The 26,727-nt window shown below is 37.8% G+C and overlaps 1 protein-coding gene and 1 pseudogene across 1 annotated transcript in view; both read left to right on the top strand.

The window, feature by feature from the left end:
* The first annotated feature begins 8,073 nt into the window (after positions 1–8,073).
* ARIH1 (ariadne RBR E3 ubiquitin protein ligase 1) overlaps positions 8,074–26,727 on the top strand; it is a 144,601-nt gene continuing 125,947 nt past the window's right edge. Inside the window, exon 1 of the mRNA XM_028505890.2 lies at positions 8,074–8,625. Coding sequence (XP_028361691.1) covers positions 8,260–8,625 — 366 coding nt within the window. The 5' untranslated portion in view covers positions 8,074–8,259. The remainder of the gene's footprint in view (positions 8,626–26,727) is intronic.
* Positions 19,802–20,488, top strand: LOC114491463 (annotated as a pseudogene).

Genomic DNA, 26,727 nt, shown 5'->3' with positions numbered 1-26,727 from the left:
CAATGGTTTATGTCCAATTCCACTTGCATTCAGTAAATGTATGTTCAATTGAATTAAGGTAGAACACATCTTCCCCTCCTTGCACCTATCCTATTGTCCCATATAAACCAAATGCAATAATCAAAATTAGTTTGGTAAAGCAAGCAACATGACATAGTCTCCCTCACAAAAATTCTAGGAAACTAATGACAAACTTTAATTAAAAAGTGAAAAATCTTCAAAGTAGCATAGCAGAAGCATAGACTCTGGAGACAGAGAGATGAATCATGGTTTTGATTTCTGGTTCTACCATTTGTAAGCTATGGAAACTTTAGCCAAGTTACCTAAGGAGGAGGGGAAGAGAATATAAAAAAGTACCAGGAGAGGGAAAGGAATATGGGAAGGGCACAGAGAAGGGACAAGGGCATTTATAATAGTCTTATATACACCCTAAACTTCATGCATGTTGACTTGCTGGCAATCCTCCAAAGAGGGCATGGTTCAAATATGCCATATCCTTTCATGCTTTAAGCATATACATACTTCCTCTTTCCAGAACATCATTTGTTTTTCCTCTAATACTCAGCTCAGGCCACCTCTCCCCCAGGAAGCCTTCCATGACACCCTTCTCTGCCTCCCACATGGAGATGCCTATCTTTCTTCTCCCCTAACATTCATATCATACTTCATTATAATACTTATCATATTATAATATAATTAATGGTTTACATTTGTTTCCCTCATCAGTCTCTGAACCTCTTGAGAGATGAAATGTTTTTATTTTTCTCCTCATTCTCAACATCTAGCACAATGCCTGACATACTTTTGATGAATAATTGACTTATGGAATTAACCGGTAAAATATCAGGCATACAAGAAGAGCTCAGCAACATTATCAACAATTTGACAAATAATGGTCTGCATTCTTCAAAGGCCACTGTTTCAAAGGTGGCTGAATAATCATCTTTGTACATTCTCAGGTCTAAGGCTAAATATTGCATTTTCTGTGTCTAATAATGATAATGTAATGAGTCCTTTACATGATGTCAATTAATTGTTACAACCCAATAAAGAAGATCCTGCTATTATTTTTATTTTTTAGACCACAAATATGCTCTTAAGAGGTTATGTAACTTGCTTAAATTCATATAATATTATATTTAATAAGTGGGGCTTCTAGCTCTGGAACCTATGGTGCTAACATGCCATGCTACCTCTCTAAGTTAGCTGAATAAGAATATTCACTTTTGCACATCCCTGTCTGAACTGCAACCTCCCACATACACTCACTGAGAAGAAAGCAAAGGCTCGTAGCTCATAATACAGTTTGTTATGATTCACACACACATAAAAATATGGCAGGATAAACCTGGCTATGCTTTATTTTTTAAAAAACTAATCAATATGGTATAACTGTTTGGAACTATCCCATTTTAATAACATTTAGCCACAATATAATGACTTTAATTATTTTATTGACCTTTAAAACTCTTTAAAATGAGAACTCTATTCAGTGCTTTAGCATTTCAGTGTGTCAAACCACATATCCAACATGTTAAATTATCTTTACATAAAAGCAAAATGTGAAGCAGCTCATAAACAATTCTGGGCAAGAAGTCATGTATCACAACTCCTTCATTATTACTTTACTGGTGATGTCTTTGAGGGTACAGTAGGAAAGACACAATTGAAAAACCGGTTCTTGCTATATTGCAAAATAACTGTAAGGAGTGGCATCTGGTTCCTGGAGCTGGAAGAGGTGACTATGCCTTTTAAATCATGGTATTGTTTCAAACAAAACAAGTGGAATAAAATACCCAAGAGAGAAACAAAAGAAAAAAGAAAAACTTAAAAAATGAAAAGTCTTTTCATTTCTGAAAACTCTGGGGCTAGGTAGACCTGTCAGGTGCTGCTGTTCTGGGTTCCTGTGATTACTCTACCTCCAGTTCCTTAAGGCATTTCTTTTTTACTCTGTACTACAGGCCTTTTCTTATTCATAACCAGTCTGGACCATAAAGGTTGTGTCCAATCCATTGAATTTCAGCATCAATCCACTCTTGCCATGAAATATTAAAAGCTGAGGTACCACTGGGGATGTGAGAGGTGAGATGGGCATTTATCCTACAGAATCCCTACAGAAATCCTACACATAAGGGGTGCATGGAGAGCATGCACATCAGGACCCTTCGTCCTTCTCCACACAACCTTCAAGTTTTCATGGAGACCTGGAAGAATTAACAGGTAGGAACACCAATGTTGATCTAATGTTGGCAAGATTCAACACACTTTGAGGTAAGAAGAGAATAAATGTCTATTGGTTTACATCTTTAGGTTTACATTAATTCATTCCAACATTACCAAATCTTGGAAGTTAGTTAGGAATGGGACATACAGGAATGACTCATTTTCTAGGTATCAAGTGCCAGGTTTGGAATGGCTTGAAAAAAAAATAGTCTTGAAGCATACGGATTATTTGAGAGGAAAAGAGAGGTTGGGAAGGATGCTAGGCACAGGAAACAACTGACACAAAGCCTTGGGGGTATGAGAAAGTCCAGCAAATGATTTCTTAGAATACCCCAGTCTAGTGACTTCTGTCTTTAAACTTTTTCAGCTCTTACCATTTGTGCCACTCTTCTTGCCTTGTGACATGCCTTCAATGCACAGTTACCATTTTTATAGCTAGTCTTTCCTTTTCATTTAAGTCTCTTCTTCTTAAATAAATAACGATTGCTTAGATGCCAGAGTCCTTTTCTACCTTTTCAAAATGCCCAGAAAGGTGCTTTGCACCGAGTAGAAACTAATAAATAACTATTGATGGGTTGACCAACAAAAATTGTGACTTACGTATTTTAGGTTTTTATTAAAATGCTAAGAATATATTCACAAGAATAAAGCAGGATGGTGTGAATAAAGGGTAAGACATCTATTCATTGTTCTGTTTTATTACCTATTTCCAGGGAGAAAAAAATTTGCAGTTTATGCGGCCAGTCTGGTTCAATAGTAGGCTGGGTAGCAATTACTCCATTATAACAAATAACAAAAGCACATATTAGAATAGGAATAAGATTGTATTATAATTCCTAAAGTTATATGCTAAAAACAGCAGAGTTGAACTTGAAAAGCTTGGATTTCAATCAAAGCTCTGCCACCTGTTGTGGCCTTTGGCAAATTACTCTTTACATTTGAGTTTTTTTCCTTATCTATAAAATGAGGTTAAGAATTCCAACCTCACAAGATCCTAAGAAGTAAATTAAATGTGCACGCACCTCCTCTGGCATAGAGGAGAGACTTAGTAATACGTTTGCTCACTTTTTGCCCACTCATTCAAATACATCCATAAGGCAACAGGATAAACTAGTGATACTGTGAAATACAGAGAAGTATTTGTTTTGCAGATGTTTGTTTTAAAAAATACTTTTTTCTTCAAGTGGCTGAGTTGTTAGAACAAATATACAGTCATTTTGAGGGAGGTGATCATTTGCTAGTTTTCGCTTGGGGCAAAAGCACACTTTTAGGCCAAATGCGTCTTGCAATTTATGGAGAACAGACACACTAAGTTTTGTACATTTGACTAATTATTTGAGGGCATGTACTCTACTTCTAGTCCCAACATTAATTTACCAGATAATATAGATAACTACTTGGAATCTCAGGTTTAATAGCAAAGTTTATAGGTCCTATATTCTACAAGAAAGATTTAGAGAAAGGGCTGCAGTCAGGAATCTCAGGTTCTATTTTTAGTTATGGCTATCTCTACCAGACTCTTTTTTTTTTTCCTATTGGACTTGTAATGAGATATAAAACATCAGTTTCTCTAAGCTTTATTATTTACTACATAGATCTGGTGTGACAAGATCTGCTTCTCAACAATGGTGTAACTCTTAATTGTTATTTGCAACAACATTTGAAGTACAAACACAGATATTTTTAAAGAAATGCAAAATACTCGATTAGCTTATTAGTATCTCTCTGTACTTTTGCTAAAATTTAATTTAAAATTAAAATTATATTAAAACAAAAATTAAATTTTCTTATTTTATGGCTCGTAGAAACAATGGAAACACTTTAAAAAACAAACAAAAAGACTGCATTAGAACAAATTTATACACAAAGTGACAAAAAGCAATCTCTTTCCACTTAGTTTTGGAAACAGTGTGTTAATTACTGGATAGAAGAATTTTGGTGGGGGGTGCCCTGTAAGGTGACCAGCCGTTCCAGTGTGCCTGTGATTTCCCATTTTAGCATTGAATTCCACATCCCTGGGAACCCCTGTTCTGTGCCACTGAGATGGTTGGTTACCCTGTACCCTGTCATTGCTAGAGGCTTTTCCATAGCTTACAATTCTATTATCTGCCCTTAGAAAAATTCCAGTGCTATTTTAATTTCTATTTATCTGAAAAGCACTTTCATATTCTTCCTGTTGGAATTTTGTTCATAACCATTTGGTAAGCATATAAATATTTATGGAGTTTTGCTCCATGAGTAGATATTTAATAAATATATATTAATATTTTTGACCTTATTAGGATATGGGGGACAATGGGAGTAACTAATTACCAAGAGTGATTCTTTTGACACCAAGGAAATATTAACTTGTTTATTCTGTTTTTCAAGGACTGTAACCTGTTGTTGTTTACACACTACTGTACTTGTACCCAGTAATCACCGTAGCTGAGAAAACAATAACACTGTCAGGATCTTTACAATCAAGTCATTTAGAAAAACATTGTATGTGGGTCAGTCCTAGGCCAATAGAGAGAAGTTGGGGCCAGTGAGAAGTTGTTATACAGGTTTCCTTAAATAGCACTATAACCTAACTTGATTCTAAGATAATTTTTAAAGTATCAATGAAATGAGTGTTGCTGAAAAATCTGGTTATGGAGGTTTATGCATGAATAGGAGACCCCAAAGTTCAGAAGCACTATGATATCTCCCATGTCATTGACAAAAAAAAAATGTCACAAGATCATGGAAAATTTTTCTGAGAAAAAAGCAGACCCATTTACTTCTCTAGAAAATGGGGATAATGCAGGCCTTGTACATACATGCATAATTAAAATAAAATCAATTAAAAGGTTATAAATCCATTTGGCTATAGTGTTCCCCACAATAAACAAGGTGATATGTGACACTTTTTTCAACTTCCAGGGTTTTTTTTTTTGTCAGTTAACTATGTGCCAAGCACTGTAGCAAGTGCTTTAGATACATTATTTCACTTATTTCTCACAAAGAATCATTTGAGAATAGGAATTATAATCTTCCAAATTGAAGCTCAGAGAGGTTCAAAAATTTGCTCAGTTACAGATACCAACTGGAAGAGCAGAGGCAAATTCAACTGTTTTCTTCAAAGCCAAAGCTTTTAACCTTTAGCCTATGTTACTTCTCAACATTGTTGACATAAACTCTGGTGAAATTCTATCTTCAGCTCTAACTTCTCTTGTGCACTAGTATGTAGAACTGCCTATTCAACACTTCTACCTCGGTGTCTAAAAACTATCTCAAATATAACATGTTTCAGTAAATGGAACCACCATTCACTCACTTGTTTGAGCCCCAAATCTAGTAGGCATTCTTCATTCTTCTAAAAACTCCACAATCAAGCCAGCAGCAAATCTATTGGCTCTACTCTCAAACTATACCTGAATCTGACCACTTATCATCATCATTATTTTCACAACCCTATCCCAAGCTATTATCATTATTTACCTGGACTACTGAGATAGCATTGTTAATGGTTTCTGCTTTCATAGTCCATATTCCATAAAGCAGCCACAGTTATATTTAAAAAAACACAGATCATATTTTTTATTATTCTACTTAAAACAACTCCAATGCTTCAGACTGCAATGATGTATAGCTTAAGATGGTCTACAAGGCCCTGCTGACCCCCTGCCTTGATTTGCCTTTTCTCACTATAAACCTTAACAATCTTGTCTTTGCTTAGCATGCTTCAGTTACATTGGTCCTTATGACTCAAAAAATTCGCTGTGACTGTACTTTGAGAGGATTTGGAAAAGCAAAGTTGGGGTTTGAGAAAACTGGTGAAGGTTTAAAAAAAAAGAGTTGCCTAAGGTGGAAGAACAATTCAGAAAAGTTTTAACAGGATTGCTGGCTGGTGTTGAGGATTTGCTTGTGTTTGGTCACTTGAACTTAGTAATAGAATGCATGTTGTTATACAGATTTCTGCAGTAGTGGTCAGCTATTCCAGTCCCAAAGGGGAGGATATGAATGGTAGGGTTCATTCAAGGTATGGGTATGATGAAAAAAAAAAGATAGGGCAAAGAAGTTTAGGGTACTGCTAGGTACTATTGATTTTTTTCCCTGTAGGTATCTAGCAATGGGGATGGGGTGGAGAGAAGAGTTGCTTGTGTCCTTAGCTTGCCCCAGTTGTGGCAACAACATAGTGTTAATAAATGGAAACAGAATCCATGGACCAAACATACAGTACCAGCACTGATGTTAAAAGCTTTAATGTGCAAATCCTGTTTAGGTAATCTGATTAAAAACTCAAAACAAAAAAAAAGAGGGGGGAAACGACAAATGAGTAGAGGCTTATTTGCATTATATAATTTCTAACTTTTCAAAATCAATTTCCAAAGGGAACCTGTTTAACAGTAAAATTTATCAATAACCTAGGAATTCAGATTTGAAAAAATTTTCAACAAAAAAAGAAAAAAGATGTTCAATTTGACCAATCCTTCTTCAGAACACTTATTTGGCTTTCCTGTCCACTTACAAAGACTTAAGTCACCTCTTAAATTAGATGAAAGAAGGTGAAGGGATTAGCTAAAGAACATATATTCATAACCCACAGACACAGACAACAGTGTGGTGATGACCAGAGGAAAGGGAGGACAGAGGCTGGGTGGAGGTGGGAAAAATGGGGACATTTGCAATAGTGTCAACAATACAAAACAATACAAAAAAAAAGAGACTGGCATAAAATACCTTACTGTCCTGGCCCCTAACTTGCCTAATATTACCCATCCTTCAACTTTAAACTCCCCAAACTAAACTACTTTACACCTGCTGTGCTTTTGCTTCTGTTACTCCCTGAGGCTAGACCATCTTCCCTACTTTCTAGCACCTGTTAACACTCAGCTCACACAACACATTTCTAGATAACAGACAAGCACTGCTTCTTTGCTATATTTGGCCCTTGTTGATATTTCTATCATTGCCTGAATTGTTGTACTGAAAATGCGTTTTAAATACTGTGTAATATATAATACATATTACGCATTATAAAGCATTTTTCTGATTGATATTTTAGGTCACGCAGAGGCTAATAGGGAAAGTGTTCTCTCGCTTTGGTTAAGTTCGTTTTCTAAGGAGATTGGATACTGTGGCTCCATGAATGTGAGAAATAATAGGTAAAACCCTTATACAGCGCCCAACTAATTGGTGCTTGTTGAGCAGAGCTCAAGGAAAGCTCCTTTAAAATGACGTCACTATAGGCGACTTTAAAACCACCGCTCGTTTGTACCAGTGTACAGAAGCAAACTACTTAAGATGAGGTTCATCTGTCACACGTTTAGAGGTTCTGCATAAAACAGACTTCTATTTAGTAGCCTAGACAGGAATTTGGCTCAACATCCAAGATCTTCCCAGAATAACTCTAGGTGGACAAGAAGGCCGCTTGCCCACCGGCTTGTAGGAGGGGTATGGATCTCTAAGGCCTGTGGCAAAGAACACCCCCTGGGCGGTCCGGGGGAGGGGGGACAAGGCCCTCTCGCAGTGACGGGAAAGCCACTGCCCCCTCAAGGACAGGGTCTAATGGTCTCCGCCCTCGTAGCGACCGCAGCCGGAACCGAGACGATTCTAGCGGTGGCGCGCTCCCAGTGTCAGGCAGGGCGGTGGGGTCTCCCCGCACTCCACGCAGGGGCGACGGGGCGGGGCGCGGTGACGCCAAGAATAGTGACGCATTACGCAGCGCGACGCTATGACGCTCGCCCCTTTGTTGGCTCAGTAGCGGTAGCAGCGGCCGTGGAGGTGGCGCTGGGGACTCTTTTCTCTCGGAGGCCGGAGTGGAACCGCGTCTGACTGAGGCGGGAGGCGAGCGGCCCCCTTGCTCCCTCCCTCCTCCGCGTCCCCCCCCGCCCGCCGCCGCCGCCTCCAGCCGGCAACTGCCAACCGCCGCGCTTGGGGAGGAGCCGCGGCCCGCGGGGCCGGAGCCAGGCCTGCGTCCGGACATTAGCCGGAGCGAGAACCGGAGCCTGGGCGTCCCCGCCCTCTCCCCACCTCAGGAGCAGCGTCCGCTGGGCCCCCGCGCGTCGCGCCATGGACTCGGACGAGGGCTACAACTACGAGTTCGACGAGGACGAAGAGTGCAGCGAGGAGGACAGCGGCGCCGAGGAGGAGGAGGAGGACGAGGACGAGCCGGACGATGATAACCTGGATCTGGGCGAGGTGGAGCTGGTGGAGCCCGGGCTGGGCGTCGGCGGGGAGCGGGACGGACTGCTGTGCGGGGTGACGGGCGGCGGCGGTGGCAGCGCCTTGGGACCCGGCGGTGGCAGCGGCGGTGGCGGTGGCGGTGGCGGGCCGGGTCACGAGCAAGAGGAGGATTACCGCTACGAGGTGCTCACGGCCGAGCAGATACTGCAACACATGGTGGAATGTATCCGGGAGGTCAACGAGGTCATCCAGGTGAGGGTGGCCGCCGCGTTTGGCTCTACCGGGCTTCACTAGGGAGCAGAGTCAGGAGGCCCGCGCGGCCCCGAGAGGCAGGCCTGGGCCTGGTGCGCAGCCCAACCCGCTCCGCCCTAGTCTTCTCCGCTGCCTCTGCTGGGGACAAGAGAGTGTCGAAAGCAGACATTCGCCGGTTAGCCGGGTGTAGGGAGGTGCGCTGGGGGCGGTGCTTTCCAGGTCCTGCTATGGCGGAGGCCTCCTGCCGCCTGAGACTTCTCGTGCGGGCAATTCCTGGCTGTCTCTGGGTCCGGTGTCCTTCCTCTGGCACGAGAAGCGACCACAGGGGCGGGGCGGAGAAGGATGGTGGAGAAGAGGAATACCCGGGCCTTCAGTCTCACTTGAGCACTTTTGGAAGGGGTTAGAGAAGGCCTAAGAGCAGCTTGGTGTACGGTTGCCCCAAGTGGGCATCAGTTAATAAAGAAATGGATCTGCTTGGCAGACTTAAGTGCTTACTTAAAGGTGGGGGAAGGGAACTATTTCTCGGAAGAGGTGCTGATGGGCCTTCTTTTCCGATGGTGAGGCTTCTGCTGGCATTTTTTTTTTTTTTTTTTTACGTCTTTGTTTGGAGCCTAACTGCTGCTGCTTTTCCCAGTAGTAGCTTATGACTTACTTGAAGCTGTTGGAAGAGTTACTGCAAATTGCATACCCAGACTCGCAGCTAAAACAACAGCAAAACGCAGTGTTATTGTTTGACATTGGACAGGACTCTATTGTGATTTAGAAAGTAAAGACTTTTTGCTTCTGGACTCTCGTGTCTGGTAATTTTTATTTCGTAGTCAGTATGTTAGGCTTGTTTTAAATTGATTACCACATTTTACTTAACCATCTTGGTCAGATTTTGCAGTTTTGAGATTTAGGAAATAAGAAATTTCCACTTGTTTGGGGGAACATAGTTATACAGTTGAAGAATAAGAAGGAAGTCTTGATTTAGTGCAACTTTTAGACAACACAAGTTTTGTGGAAGGAGACTATATACATGAGCAGCAAGTTACTGTGCCTTCTTGTATGTCAGTCATTACATTTTTTTCTTTAAAATTGATGGGCCAATATTCATTGGCAAATTAGCAGTATGTCACTGCCTACTTGTTGATTGTTGAGTTTGCATGATTAACAGATTTTTACAGTATTGTCTAGTAAGCAGTACTTTTTTTGACAATTAAACCATCTATTTAGGCCCATTTGAAAGCAGTGTTTTGAATAGTGGTAAAAGAAATCTGATATCTGGTGCTATTACTAAAGAGTGGAAATCTCAAACTTCATACAGATAATGTGGTGTAAGGAGGAAACTTAAGGGTTGTAGAAGAAGGATAAGTTTTACTGTTCTTTTTCTAATCCCCCAAATATGACAGTTGACTTATTAGGGCACTAAATTAAGAATTTTTCTGTTTTTGAGGACTCTTTGTCAAAGGAATTCACAGTAAAACGTTAAATACTCTTAATTTTTACAACTGTATAAAACCTGATGTTTTCAAACTTATTACCTAGCTTATTGGCATTTCAGTTAGCTTAAAAGAAGTCAAGACTTTTATTATTAAACTTTCTAACTGATGATCTCTTTTCACATAGTTAAATCTCATCCAACTTTCTCAGCTCTTAGCTGTGTCTTAATCACTGAGGTCAAACCTTACAGGTTCTTTATGCCACTTCTGGAACAGATATATAGGTAATGCACTCCACCTCATTCATTCTTGGTTATTTTAGGGGAGAGAGAGTAAACCACCGACCTAAAAAGACCTACAAAATACTTGATTTTTTAGGTGTCCTACTTTTACCATGTTTCCATGCTTGAGTTTTAAACACTTCTTTTTTCTAGTCTAATTTATGTTAAGGATGCTTTTAAATAGAGCTCCTAAATATAAAATATCCCTTGTTGAAAGTTCATATTCAGAAATATCAGTAAATCAAAGGATAGGATTTTTATCCCAGACCACCTTTTCTTCAAATGGTATACTTACTAGATGTAAACTATGCTGTGATTATGTTACAGGTTACTTATGTTAATGGAGTTAAACTGTAAAAGTTACACAGGTAATATATGCACATTCTAAGAAAAAACTCGGTAAGGAGAAGAAAGACAAAATAAGCTGCCACCCATAGAGATACACCAAAATCTCTGGGTAAGCTGTACATATTTTCTAATAACAACAGAATGATACTGTCCTGTTAATGTTTTCAGTAGGAAAAAAGCAGAAGGCATCTCAACCCTTTCCTGTCAGTAAATATTTTTCAAGTGCTTATGTGATCACAGATCTAAACTAATTTATTTAATGTACCTGTTGTTATTGACTTTCCTTTCTGTTTACTTTCTGGCTTTCATAAACCTCATTGCGAATATCCTCATAGATAAATCTTTGAATGTTTTCTTATTTTCTTAGGATAAATTGCTGAGTCAGGATTTGCTTATTTTCAAGGCATTTGAAACAGTATTGCTTTCAGAAAAGGTTATGCTAGCCCCCCCCCCCCCCATCAGTTGGTGCTTGTTTGGGGCAAAATGATCATCATTTACAAAATTCACTTTTTAAAACTGACGAGGTTGAACTCTTAACATGTGTATTGGGCATTGGTGTGTCTTTTGTAAATTGCCCTTTGCATTTGCTCACTTTACCCCCTTTTGGGATATTTATCTTTTATTGATTTATAAGACTATATTCATAGAGGCCTTAAATATCAGTTTAAGTTTTTCAATTTGAAAAGCTAATGTTGGTTTAATGTGAGAATAAGTTTTAAGTTTATCAGGTTAAAAACCATTGTGTTTCCTTTGTTCAGCTTATCTTGCTGTTAATTCTAAAAAATTAAAATGCCTTGACACTTTGCCCTCCCTCCACCCCTGTGCTGCATACATTTCGATATGAAATTAGGTATCTTATTAGTGAATTTGAAAATACATTTTCGGGAGAAAAAGATTGAAATGTAAAAAGATTGCCAAGTTGATCTTCCCTTGGGAATTTGATTACTTTTTCTGGGGGAGTAGTTCTGGGCAACAACAAATACTTTTATTTGTCTATATCTGCTGGTTAGTTCTAGTCTTCAGTCAAATGAGTCAACACTTTTAGCAAACTTGGTTTTTTAGCTTTCTGTAATGCTTGTTATAGTTTAATTTGGTCTTGTTTTATTTAAATTCTTTGTGGCTACCTACCATATTTTGCTGTGTATAATGCACACTTTTTTGCCCAAATTTTTGAGGGAAAAATGAGGATGCATGCTATACCTATTCTTGTGTTTTATAATTATTTGTTACATAAAATTTGTGTACCATAATACGTTAAAAAATAAATGCTAAAATTTCTTTATAGTATAAATGTATCTGAATATAAATACATAAAAATTGAGTTAAAAAATTAAAACGAAAGCTATTTTTCATGAAAGTTTGGACCAAAAATGTGGGCACTCATTATACACGGGAACTCATTATACACAGCAAAATATGGTACTTTACCTTTTGAACTTTTCAGAAAAGATCAGGGATATTCTTTTATCTTGAACCTGAACCAATGATAAAGAAATGCTTAAAGCCCTTAACTTACCCAAGTATATTAACTAACTAGTATTGCTAATACTAAAAAGTAAGTTTTTTAAATGTAATTTCCTAATTAGCTAGGTAGTTTATTAAAGACTACACAATTCTGGCATGTTGTGTTTCCACAACAGTGTTCACAAATGTTGGTTGTGCTTGTGTTCCAATTACCGTGTTATAACTTTTGCCTTAGGGTCATGTGGAGGTCTTTGAGCCCTATTGCCAGAGATTGTTATTCATTAGTTAAGTCTGATTTGGAGCCTGAACATATATATATTTTTATTCACTTCAGTGACAATTATGAACCACTAGAATAGTCACTGTTCGTGCACTGTCATAATTTTGAGACTCAGAATGAGTAGAGTGAGAAGGGCAGTAGTAAAGTAACCCTTAGGAATGCCACATTTAAAGAGTATATTGAGGGACAGGGGCATGGGGCTGTTCAAATGTGAGTGGTCCGAAAGGAGGTATAGAGAGGTGGGTGGGCATCTTATTATTATCAGATTTATTATGCTAAATAACTTGTTTTAAAAAGACAACAGTAATAACTTAATCCTTGGTGGGGGAAATTTTCTGTTGGCTGTTGGTATGTCACCCCTTTTATTTAATTAAAAGATTTAATTTAAAGAACTTCTAATGTGAAATTTCAAGAGTAAATTGAGAGATACTGTAGAGTATTTTGCACTGACTGGGAGTCAGTTCTAGTCCTGCCTTTTCTTCTAAATGGCAAGTTAATTTATATTTTAACCTTTAGGGGTTTTTTTTTTTTTTTTAGCTTTTTTTTTAATCTAGGAAGTTAAAACAAGAGGGTCGAACTACTGCTAAATTGATCTTTTTTTTACATTAATGTTTTAACATCCTTAATTGGAGATGCCCATTTTTTCAAGAAGTTGAACTCGAGTACGCACATCAAATGAACTTAAATTAGTTAATTTGTTCCGGTGGAGTGTTCGGGGTAAGAGAGGGAGAGGAAGGGGAGAAAGTGTATGAGAGTGTGGGTGTGTGTTTTGAAGGTCATAAGGTGTTGGGTATGTTTACTTCTGAACGTGTTCATCTTTTCCCAACTATCTCTTTGAGGTAGAAACTTTAAGTACATTAATTATTGTTAAATAAGAAGCTCTTTAGGGGTGGGGTCCAGCAGTCTGTTTTAACAAGCAGTGATGGTAATGCAAGTTAAAGTACTGCTTAACGTTTCTCAGTACACTGATGTATTGAGTTGGCCAAAAAGTCTGTATGTTTTTTTTTTCCTGCAAAATGTAGTTGAAATTTAATGGCAGTTTTCTCCTTGTTGTAACTAGTTGCAAATTACTACAGAGATGGGTTAATGGTGGCAGGCAAGTTGTTTAAGCAGCTGACGGAAGGAAAATTTCAAGAGCCTGGACAGCATTACTAGGCCATCCTTCAAATGGTGGTCTTTACTCCGTTCTTTTAAATGTACAAACCAAACTAGTGACAATTCACATTTTAGGTTGGAGCACTTGGTTTTCCTTCTACCCTTCCCCATTGCTAGGGGTTTTTTGTTTGTTTTTGCCTTTTGTTTTATAAACTGAAATAATTGAGTTTCTTTATTTAATACACTGGAAAGGGATATAAGGTCTTGGATACTGTGAAGGCTACTCAGTACTGTACTAAATGTTAAAGAGACTGAGAAGCCTTCTTTTGAAGGAGTTCATGATCTCTGAATTTAGACTCTCAAAGTTGTTAGGGTCAGTTAAGTAGTTTAGTCAAGTGTTAAGTGAATAGTAACAGGTATTCAGATCTGGAAGATTGCTAGGATTTAGATGGATGGAAAAAGGAATAGGAAGCCATACCGAGAAATTGAATGAAGTGAGAATTAGGAAGGTGAAGTCAGCTAAAGCAGAAGAGTTTATAAATTGATGATGATAGTGTTGTAGAAGCTTGGAGGTTTGATACCATGAAGAAAAGTAGACCCAAGTCATCATAGTAGATATCTTTTATTGGGTTTTACCATTACTGCTCTTTAGTTTTATATTGCCCCAAAACTTAGTGGCTTAAAAACAACAGTTACTATTTTAGAGTTTTCCATGGGTCAACATTCTGGATTCAGCTTGATTGGGTGTGTCTTCCTTTTTTTTTTTTTTTAATAGGTTTTGTTTTTTTACTGCATTTTTCCCATTACCATTTATCCCCTTATATACTCTTACATCTCCCCTTCTACACCTCAGAGTCTTTTCTTATAAGGCTGCAACCAAAGTGTCAAGCAGGACTGCAGGTTTCAAGGCTTGATTGAGAGAGGATCCCCTTCCAAGGTCATTTATGTGGCTGTTCAGGCCTCAGATTTTCATGGGCTGGTGTTGGCCAGAGACATCAGTTCCTGGCCATGTGGGCTCTCCATAAAGTATACCTTACAATACAGTAGCTTCTTTCCTCCTGAGCAAGGTGTCTGGGACAGAACCCAAGGTGGAAACTACAATCTTTTTATAACTTCAATCAGAAGTGACATCCCATCACTTTGCCATATTCTATTTGTTAGTGAGTAACTAAATCCAGGCCATAATCAAGAGGAGCGGATTATACATGAGAGAGAAGACCTGGAGGTAGGGATCTTTGGGGCCACCTTAGAGGCTCCTGTCTGTCTGTCTGTCTGTCTGTCTATCTATCTATCTATCTATCATATCTGGCTCAGTCAAAAGGGGAATGACAACTATATATAATGTTTATCCATTCACTTTATATACCAATGAGAGGGCATAGTAGTTTTTGGATTTTTTAGTTTGGATTAACCTTAAATATTTGTATTTGGCTTTGTAGAGCATTATTATACCTTAAAATGATAAGAATTCCAAATTACCTTTCAGTGGCTAAGATTAAAAGAATCATTTGCAGTCTCTTAGATCTGGTAGGAATTTGAGATTCTCCAGTTCACTGATTTTTTTGTTTTTAACTTTAGCTACATAACAGAATCACCTGGGTATTTTTTTATTACACTTTTATTTTGAAATAATTATAGATTCACATGTGCTTACATAAAGTAATGCAAAGGGATCCCACATACCCTTTACTGCAGTGGTAACATCTTGCAAAGCCATAGCATAATATCACAACTAATATGTTGACATTGATCCAATATGCTTATTTTATTAAGATTTCTTTACCTGATGATTTTTAAAAGACAGGCACTCAGGCCCCATCCCAGACTAAAATGGGTCTTGGGACTGGGAGTAGGGATTGTCATTAAACAGTTCCCTTCCCTGGATTATTTTAATGCACATTCAGGGTTGAGAGCCTCTGTTACTGCCTAATGTCTCTAAAGAATTCTCTGTGTAACATTCCAGTCTTTGCTTAAGTACAAATAAATGGACTGAGCTGTTTTGTGAAATGGCTCATTCTAGTATTTAACACTTGATTTTTTAAAAAATGGAATTAAAATCTGCTTTCATGTTTACTCATGCATTGTTCCTAGGGTGGCCCTTTGGATGGAAAAAAAACCCTTTTTTAAAAATATATCTATTGTTTTAGAAGCTGAAGGAAAAACTTTTCTTCCTGCAGTTAGTCTGCCTTTCTTCATTTCTTTTATGACATTGAACTTATTATATGCATGTTGCCTACTTTATTTAACATTAGATATGTACTATTTTTCTTCTACTGGGCAACGTATCACAGTCCACAACTTTGCTAAGGCCATGACAATATATAAGAAGTCTGTCTGGAAAAAGTGCAGCCATTGTTAATATAACAAGAAGGATTTGTGTTTGCCTGACATGGATGTAACCTGGCATGGCAGCCAAGGAGAGTGGACTGGAATGCACATGGTGAACAATGATGACTTCACTGTATTTGTCAGTGGGGGCAGTCTACACCTCTGAGTGAGTGTATGTACTGTGTGGCCATAACATTCAAAATGGACTGAGGGAGTAGAGCAACGAATCTGCATCAGATTTTGCATTAAGCTTAAACATTTCCTCTGTGGAAACTATTCAGATGATTCAGAAGGACCCAGCTATGGGCAACTGGTGATCAGCAGCTTCATCACAACAACTCGACTGCTCATATACCATGTTCTTGCTTGGTCAGAGATTTTTGGTAAAATAGCAAATCACCCAGGTGACTCAGCCTCCTTACAGCCCAAATTTGGCACCCTGTGACTTCTGGCTTGCCCCAAAACTAAAATCACCTTTGAAAGGGAAGAGATTTCAGACCAGCCATGAGATTCAGGAATATATGATGGGGCATCTGATAGCAATTGGGAGAATTGAGTGAGGTCCCAAAGTGCCTCCTTTAAAGGGGATTGATGCGTCATTGTCCGGTGTACAGTGTTTTTCTTGTATCTTCTTCAACCAATGTCTTTATTTTTCATATTACGTAGCTGGATGCCTTCTGGACAGATCTTGTATACAGGTCAACCTTTGATCTTCACACTGTTACTATGTAAGTTTATAAATAGCTTAATCATTCCCTTTAAATGATATAAATAGAAGGAGGAGAATTTATTTAGGCTGACATTTGATGATCATTTATTATTAGGTGAGGGAATGATCAGACTTTTTAACCCAGGATGACAGGATCCTTTGGAATAAGCCCTTGCTTTTAGTGTTTTTGAAAGCTGAATAGTATTTAAAACAAAGCAAAAAACAAAGCTGCCCTAGCTAATTAAAATGTGGGCCATGTTGAATTTCAATTCCAAAAGAACAGCACTTTTTTCAGTCAGTATATTTCTACAGTCATGTACAACTTAAATTTCTTCCTAAAATTTTACTTTCTTCCCAAATTCTCATTCACCCAGTGGTTGTCTGGCTTGACCTTGGATATAATGTCTCATTTCTTGATGTATCTTGGTGCATAGTAGATGCCCCATTGGTAGTTTGGTATCTCAGCAAGCAGTTTAAAGAATTCTTACTGAGCTAGCAGCAGTTCTGGCAGATTAACTTTTTAGAGCTCTACTATTTTTTTTTCCATTTTGAAAAATGAGAATGTTGCTATTAAGGCCTTGAGGTTGTAAGGATATAAATGAGAAATGCCAAATACTGTGCCAGGAGTTTTCTCATGTAATTTTTTAATAAAAAATGCAAACTGTTCAATAGTGGGTTTTTTGTTTTGTTTTGTTTTTCTTTTTGCTGTGTTCCATTAGAAAGAAGTGTCCACATTGACTGACACTTAATACATTTTTGGCAGAAAGTAGAGCAGATAATGAAGTATTAGGTACTACATTTCTGCAGTACTAAGACATTTGTTTAGACAATGCTAAGCATAGCTATAATCCCAGTCACTTCTCTTCAAGCTTACTTTGCTGTCTCCTTTGAAACCATTATACTTATAATTCAAATATTAACTGACTCCAGTTTTTTGATAATATACCCTTTCTCTTAATCACAATTGTACACTTTTTTAAGGCTTAAGTAACTTAGAGACTGTGAAGTATTTTTTTGATTATTAGCAAGTACTTATAATAAAAACCTCCAAAGTGGATGCATTGAAATTTGAGACATTTGGACAGGTACTTCTCTGAAACCCATTTGAAACCAAATTTACTGCCTTCTCTCCTCAAGGCTCTTCTACCTTTGATTAACTTACCAGTTAACCATTCTTGGAATTTAAAAATCATCTTTTTCTTTTCCCCCCTGAATTTCCCACATTCAGTTAACCTTGATTTTTTTTTACCTCTGAAATACATTTTTTGTGTACCCTAACCTTTCTACTAACTACTGTAATCCTAATCTCTCTGGCATCTTTTTATTTTGCTTTCTTGCCTCTAGCTTCCAGTCATACTACCAAATACAAATGTAGCAATCATTTTCCTGCTAAAAAGACTTCATTGTTTCTCCCAACCCCCCCCCCCCCCCCATCTCTATATAAATCTAGTCTAGGTTCCTTAGTAGGGCATTCATGGCTTCCCCATCTTGATTTCAGCTAATTTTTTTTTTTCTTTTTAATTTTAATCATTGTTCAAGATAACGTTTTCTCCCTTTTACTCCCAATCCAGCCCACCCACCCAACCCTCCCCCACTTTCCTCCCAGTAACACCCTCCCCCTAGTTTTTGTCCATGTGTCCTTTAAATTTGTTCCTGTAATCAGCTAATTTTTTCAATCTCATTTGCTCTTGTTCCTGATTCTCCTACCACCTCCATTGCACTACTTCTAATTACGTAATACTACAATACAATATACCTTTGTGTTTTCCTATTTTTGCTCAAGCTGGTTCTTCTTTGTGATATTCTTTCTCTTCCTGTTTTATGTACAGGCTATTTAGACCCTGCTCAGATTTTCTGGGCCCCTCTCCTCTATCTTTCCAATGCTTCCTTATCTGTGTTTGTGTAGCACTTCATATGAAGTTTGATGTAGCTTACATGAGGTTGTAATGTAGTTTATTCTAATACCTAAGTGTCTCTAGCTAGCTAGATACGAGAGTTGTGAGGGTGAGAAATGAGTGTCCTTCATTCATAGCATGCAGCACACTGCAGTCTTCTGACACAGAAATTCAGTAAACACTTGTTGGAGTTAGTTGTGTCTGATAAATGCTTGCTGCCTTGGTTCCTTACCTGTAAACAAAAAGGAGGTAGAAAAGATGTTCTTCTAGCACTAATAGTTATTTTATGATTTCTACATAATGTTGCAGTAATAGTATAAGAAAATGGCAAGAAAAAAGTGTTTAAATTCCAAGAGGAACAAGTTTTCTAAGGCCTCTGAACAATGGTGACCCTTTTATAAACTATTATTTGCATATAGTTGCCTCATATTTTATATAAACTGACAGTGATGTTAAAAACAATTCAGTCACTTTAATACAGTAGTTTGCAAAGTGTGGTGCATGAAAGAAAAACTATTTTATGATAATACTAAGAAATTATTTGCCTTTTAAATGTGCTGACATTTGTAACTGGTGGTGAGAAGCAATGGGTAATAAAACTACAGGAGTTTTAGCACAGAATCAAAATCAGTGACATCAAACAGTCTCAGAATTAATTGTATTCTTCACTGCTGCACAGTAATTAGTACTGGTTGTACTTACTGTCCTGAATGAAGCTAAAACTTACTAGTTTACATATACCTGTCAAGTACACATCTTAATAAGCGTATGTGGCAAAATTGGAGGTATGCATGGAGCACTGCTGTTTTCTAAAGTACAGTGGTGGTCCTCAAAGACATTTGTTTGATTTGTGACCTGAACAGCTGTTTGTGTGTTGTAATACCACTTTTACTTGAAAAAATGATTGACAAACTATTTAGACAAATGGCAAATAAACACATGGTACATGTTTCTTCAAATGAATGGAAATATGCCTGTCATTTCAAGCAAAACTCCTCTCAGTAGTTGAAGTTGAACTGAAAATTAGAATTTTAGAAATCTTGTATCTGCTGGTGTGAGACTGACAGCTTTTTTGTATTTAAAAACTTCTGATGAAATTGTGTGATAAACTGTATCAACATTTAGAAGATCTGCATGACAAAAATGAACCAACTTTTTCCAATGACCACTTGTGATATTTCACAGTCATGCATAGATAAATGATCCATTTAAAATTCTAAACAAGACATTGGACTTTAATATAACAAGAATATGAGTTGTTACATTGGACTTTAATATAACAAGAATATGAGTTGTTACCAGTGCTTTTGCCCCTTGTACCAAACCTGGAGGGACCAGAGTGGGAGGTCTGGACCATGTTCCAGACGGACAGCCTAGACCTTGCTGGTTTCAGCTGCAACAATCAAACGATTTAGAAACTTTGTTTCTTGGTTTGAAGAACAGAAAATTAGACATTACAAGCTTGAAGATGTAATTTAAGAAAACCCCCCCATAGCAGTGACTGGCCCAAGTTCTTTGAAATGTATGTCCTTTCAAGATTCAAGATCCACAAGAAGCAATTGATTGGCTTTTTGGATTAGCTGTAAGTCTAAGGACTTGGTACCTCATTACACAAAAAATACTATTGCTGCTGCTAAAAATGCAGAGACATTGATCAATTTGGGTGTAAATAATCTTGATTTTAAGGCTGGTGTAAGAGTTTTGGTTAACCTTCAAATTCAACATCATCATTACCTGATAATGCTTAAAACAATTTGAATTTTGGTCCAGGAGTGCCTGACATAAGATGCATTTGCTAAAGCAAATCAAACAAGAGCAGATCAAACAAAACTAAAGCTTGTTGCTTTAGACAAACATATTCTTGGTTTTTGACACAGGAGATTCAGTGTTTTTTTTTAAGTATATTTTATCGATTATGCTATTACAGTTGTCCCAATTTTTTCTGCCCTTTGTCCCCCTTTGCCTGGTACCTGCCTTTCCTCCAGCAATCCTCCCCTTTAGTTCATGTCCATGGATTGCGCATATAAGTTCTTTGGCTTCTCCATTTCCCCATTTCCTGTATTATTCTTACCCTCCCCCATCTATATTGTACCTACCATTTATGCTTCTTATTCCCTGTGCCTTTCCCTTCATTGTCCCTCTTGCCCCTCCATGCTTATAACCCTCCATGTGATCTCCATTTCTGTGGTTCTGTTCCTGTTCTAGTATGTTTTTGGGTTTTGGTTTTTTTGTTTGTTTGTTTTTTTGTTTTTGTTTTAGATTCAGTTGTTGATAGTTGTGAGTTTGTTGTCATTTTACTGTGAGTTTTGATCTTCTTAGGTAAGTCCCTTTAACATTTCATATAGTAAGGGCTTGGTGATGATGAACTTTTAATTTTACCTTGTCTGGGAAGCACTTTATCTGCCCTTCGATTCTAAATGATTGCTTTACTGGATAATCTTGGATGTAGGTCTTTGCTTTTCATCACTTTGAATACTTCTTGTCAGTCCCTTTTAGTCTGCAAAGTTTCTTTTGAGAAATCAGCTGACAGTCTTATGGGAACTCCTTTGTAGATAACTCTGCTTTTCTCTTGCTGCTTTTAAGATTTTCTCTTTATCTTTAACCTTTAGCATTTTAATTATGATGTGTCTTGGTGTTGCCCTCTTTGGGTCCAGCTTGTTTGGGACTCTCTTTGCCTCCTGGACTTGTGTGTCTGTTTCCTTCACCAAATTAGGGAAGTTTCCTTTAATTAGTTTTTCAGATAAGTTTTCAATTTCTTGCTCTTCCTCTTCTCCTTCTGGCATCTCTATGATTTGGATGCTGTCATGTTTGGAGATGTCCTAGAGTCATCTTATTGTTTCCTCGGTTTTTTGAATTCTTGTTTCTTCATTCTGTACTGGTTGACTTTCTTCCTGCTGTTTCAAATCATGATCTGAGTCCCGGGTTCCTTCCCTTCACTGTTGGTTCCCTGTGGATTTTTCTTTATTTCACTTAGTGTAGCCTTCATTTCTTCCCTTAAGTGTTTGCTATACTCAGTGAGATTTCTAAGCATCCTTATCACCATGTTTTGAACTCTGCATCTGATTAGGTGAGTTATCTCTATTTTGCCTAGTTATTTTTCTGGAGTTTTGATCTGTCCTTTCATTTGGGCCATATTTCTTTGTCTCCTTAATTTGTCAGGCTCCCTGTGTTTGTTTCTGTGTATTAGGGAGAGCTGCTTTTACTCTGTCTTGGCGCACCTGTAAGTTGTAAGGGGGCAGAGCCTTAGGTATTGGGAGTGGGTTGCAACTCCTTTGCTGCTTTGTGGTGCTGTATGTGGAGGAGGGGTTGGAGAGGGAACAATGTTGCTTGCTCAGTTCTCCCTGGTTTCCAGTCATTTCCCCCACTTCCTGTATGCGACTTGCACCTTTCTAGCAGCCCCGGTGCTGAATCCCAGAGTGGGTGGGTTTGTGTACATTCTAGAGTGGTGTGGTTCCTTTTTTAAGAGACTGTCATGAGATACCACCAGTTCCTTCTGTCACCCCAACCACCACTAGTTTTTACAGGCAGAAGTTATGAGAGTTTATTTTTCTGGTTATGGAACCCTGGGTTCTGCAGTCTCACCTGCTATGAGGCTGGATTGCTGGCTCCCCAGGTGTTCCTTCCAGTTTTTATCTACCCCCACATGAAGGTGGGACTGCCTGTTTTGCTGGCCCAATACCACACTATGTCCTCTCCACCCAGCTCCCCAACTCCGTTGCTCAGACCCGTCTGGATGAATATGTCTTTAAATCCTTGGTTGTCTGACTTCCATGCATTTTGATTTTCTGGCAGTTCTGATTGTATTCTGTTTTGAGGTTAGTTGTGAACCTTCTTATGGTTGTGTGAGGATGTGAAGCGTGCCTACCACTTCTCATTTTGGCCGGAAGTAGGAGATCAAGTTCTTAATAAAACTGCTCAAATACTGAAGTTGCTGTGTATAGAAGAGCTCAGAGAGCTACAGACAAAAATTAATGAAGCCATAGTAATGGTTCAGGCAATTGTTAACTGATCCAAAGACAGAAACCACAGACTGGGGAATGTTGGAAGAAAAACATTTTAGGATTTCAGCCTCTCATCTTAGTATGATTGGGAACCATGTATGTATGCTCTGGCATGTGTTTGGAAATCAGAAGTCACATTTCCAAGGAAAGAATCGCAGAATTGACTATGTTCCAGAGATTTATCATTATTACTTTTTCTTTAATAAATTTGGTTAAGTGGGGGTGGGGAGAATAAGAGGTTTTTGGTATGGTCTCAGAGACTACCTTGCAACTAGCTTTTAAGAAACTACACTTTTTGCATTTTGGTCAATAATTAACTGAAAAGGCTATGAAAGTGCTCCTCCTTTTTCCAAATACATATCTTTGTGAGGCCACATTCTCTTCATCCTTCAGACAAAACAACATATCCAAGAGATTGAATGCAGAAACAGATACGAGAATACTGCTGTTTTCTAGTTAGCCGAATATCAAAGACTTCCAGTTATGTGAAATAGAATACTCTTCTTACAAATTTTTGCTTTGGAACATAATTATTTTCATAAAAGTATTTTGGTTTTAGCATATAATGGAGTTTATTACTGTTAATTTTAATGATTGGATAAATATTTTTAAAATTCTCAGTTTTAATATTTAATAAATTTGATAGTTATAACTCACATACACAAAACTTTTTGGCATACTCAATAATTTTTAAGATATAAAAAGGGGTTCTGAGCCCCGACTATTGTGGCTCAGTGGGTTGGTCATCATCCTGCAAACCAGAAAGGCGCCAGTTCAGTGCCAGGTCAGGGAACATACTTGGGTTGCCAGCCAGGCCCCTGGTTGGGGGGCATGCGAGAGGCAACTGATTGATGTTTCTCTCACTCTCTTTCTCCCTCTCTTCCCCTCTCTCTAAAAATAAACAAATAAAATCTTTTTTTAAAAAGGGGGCTGGGGTTCTGAGACCAAATAGGTTGAGATTGCTGCTCCAATCACACTGTATGAGTTTACTATACATTTGCAGTGGGTTATAAATTACAAATTAAGAGGTATTACTGATTAATCAGAAACAGTTATGTATAAGCAATGTTAAATGCTATGGATGGTCTTGACAGAAACATACTTAAAAAATAAAGTCAGAAATATGAATCATAAGATATGACTAGTTGGGGAAAGATGATTGGAAATAACCAGGATGCTTAATTTTTTTCAAGGAGGAGCAACAGAGATACCACCTGACATATTCCATTTATTGTTTTGTTTATATTCAGACTTCTTACATTAAGATGAAAGCTCCATGAGAGCAGAGGCCTTGTTTTATTCATTGCTGTACTCCCAGAACAGCACCTGGCACGTAGTAGACACTTAGTAGACATTTTTTGTAGTAGACATTTTTTGTATAAGTATTTTTTCCCTCCCATTTTTGAAGAATATTTTTATTTTAGTAGTAGTTGTTTTTTTTTTTTTTTTTTCAGCACTTTAAAGATTACATCATTTACTGGCTTCCATTGCTGTGGTGGGAAGAAACTAGAGAGTCTTTAATGGTGCTTGTGAGATTTTTTACTTTGTCTTTGAAAGATTGATGGAAAAGTATTATTAATGCCTAGTCATGGTGTTCTTTGTGTTTGTCTTGAGTTTTCAGATTCTTTTAAATATGTGGGGTGATGTCTTTTATCAATTTTGGAAGTTCTCAGTTCTGCCTTCTTTATTCCCATTTCTTCTGAAACTCCAGTTATACATCTGTTAGGGCTTTTTATGTTCCATATTTGTCTAATGTTCTTTTGTATGTCTTCCATCCTCTTTCCTATGTGCTTCAGCATGTATAATTTCTATTGATTTATCCTATGGTTCTCCAAATCTGTCTTCTGTGTCTGATCTGTTCTTGAATACCTCTTAGTTTTAATTTCAGATATAGTATATTTCATTATAGAGTGTCCATGTAATTTTTTATAGATGTTGATACTTTGATATATTTTTATGTTTTGCATCTTTTGCTCTATTTTCTCCAGCACATTAATCATTTATTCTTAAAAGTTTGTCAGCTAACTCCAGTATTCAAATTATCTTAGTGTCTTCATATTTTTCTCTTTTCAGTCATGTGTTCCTGTCATTTGGCATACTTTTTATTGTATGCCATACATTGTGTATAAAATATTTTAGAGACTCTAGATAATGATAGATTTCTTCTAGAAAGGATTTTATTTTATTTAAATTTTATTTTTCTATTACAGTTTATATTCAATATTGAGGATTTTTAAAAAAATTTTTTATTTTTTTATTTTCTTTCTTTATTTATTTTTTTAGAGAGAAGAGAAGGGAGGGGGAAAGAGTGGGAGAGAAACACAGTCGGTTGCCTCTAATATGCACCCTGATCAAGGACTGAAACTATAACCCAGGCATGTGCTCTGACCAGGAATTGAACCAGTGACCTTTTGCTCTGTGGGAGAAGCCCCAACCAACTGAGCCACACTGGGCAGGGTGAGGAGTTTTTTTAAAAAGTTATTTATTGTTTATTTTTAGAGTGATGGAGAGAAATATTAGTCGGTTGCCTCTCATATGTGCTCTGACCAGGGGCTAAACCTGCAACCCAGGGATGTGCCTTGACTGGGAATTGAACTGGTGACTTTTTGTTTGGCCAGTTAAATAGAAAAAATGGAAACATTACAATAAATTATTTTTTAAAAAAAGCAAGACAGACAGATATGATCATGTTTTTTTATGACCCAGAGTTTGGAAGTCATACTTTGTGATTGCTGCAGTGTCCTATTGGTTACACAAGTCAGTCCTGTTCACTGTGAGAGGGACCTACACAAATATCAGAAGCCAAGAACCATTTGGGACCATCTGGAGGCCTGCTACTACAGACACCATATGAAAGGAAGGGTAGGATACAGGGATATAGCTATAAGTCTAGATTTTAGTTCCAGAAGTATGAGATTTTAAAAAATGATGTTATGCTTAATGAGCATAATGGAGGACTTATTACTCATTAAGTCCTCCAAAGTGAGTGTAGGTCAGCTTCCTTTTGCATACTACAGTATCAAAATCAGTATTTAAAAATTTCTTCCATATGGCCCTCGCTGGTGTGCCTCAGTAGATTGAGTACTGGCCTGCAAATTGAAAGGTAGCTTATTTAATTCTTAGAGCACACGCCTTGATTGCCAGTCAGGTATCTGGTAGGGGGCGTGTGAGCGGCAACCAATTGATGTTTCTCTCCCTCCCTTTTTCCCTCCCTTCCCCTCTTTTTAAAAATAAATAAAATTAAAAAATTTTTCTTCCTCATGTAGCACAGCAGTATTTATAAAGCTCTGAGGTATGTAACAGTCACTTTGTCTATTTAATCTGCATTTGATAAATTTCACAAAACTCTTGTATGTTACAGTTTAGGACTAGAGTCTAGTCTCATCTGTAATAACTAAATGTGTGACCTTAGTAAATCAATATCCAGTTTCAATCTGCCCTTGCAGAAGAAAGTGTTTTGACTTGGTGATTTTCAACTTCTTTTCCAGTATCAAAATTCATGCCACGACAAAAAAATAGTATGAATGCTTTCAAGATAAGAAGCTAAAAGACCAAAGCCTCATTTTCATCTGATCTGATGTCACTATCCATCTTAAACTTGGTCCTCTTGAATTTTGCTATTCCTAGAATGACTGTACATCTTCCTCTCACTATGTCATGCTAAATCTGTACTCAGTCTTTACAGCTATATGCCACCCTTGGTACATGTGATTGGCAATAGGAGTATAGAGATGAGTGAAGAACATTCCTTTCCAGGGCTCCTAGTCTAGGAAGGGCAGGCATGTAAATAAATACTTGATTATAAAGGCCATAACTCAGGACTCGTTATGTCCAGTTTTATTCATGTATAGCCTGGTCTCAGTTATTTCTTGTTTCTGGATTTGTTCTAGCCTGGTTTTCAGAGTGGTGTAATGTATGTATTGCCATTACTCAGAAGTTCTGCACCTACCAGTCTGACTTTTGAAGTGTTGTTTTTATACAGTGTCAACCCTGGTGTGTTTCACTTTTGTTGTATCTTGGTTCCTCTTTGCTTCTTGTTTAAGGAAAGCCCTGCCTTTTATGGTGCCTAGTTGGTATTTAGGAAAGAAGAAAAATGTGACCTTTGCATGGATAAGTAGTAGTCTTGTTGGGAGCTATTAGAAATTATTAGAAGGGTCTCACTGGCAAAATCTGAAAAATCAAAAGAACATGAAAAGGGTGATAATTGATGGAAAGTGGGGCCTTGTGAGTAGTGTAGTATAGTCACCACAGATTTTTCAGGGAATGCTGAATATCTTTTA

The sequence above is a fragment of the Phyllostomus discolor genome, chromosome 1, assembly GCF_004126475.2.
Source record: "Phyllostomus discolor isolate MPI-MPIP mPhyDis1 chromosome 1, mPhyDis1.pri.v3, whole genome shotgun sequence".
In the NCBI taxonomy this organism is placed as follows: Eukaryota; Metazoa; Chordata; class Mammalia; order Chiroptera; family Phyllostomidae; genus Phyllostomus; species Phyllostomus discolor.
This window is presented reverse-complemented; position numbering and strand designations above follow the sequence as displayed.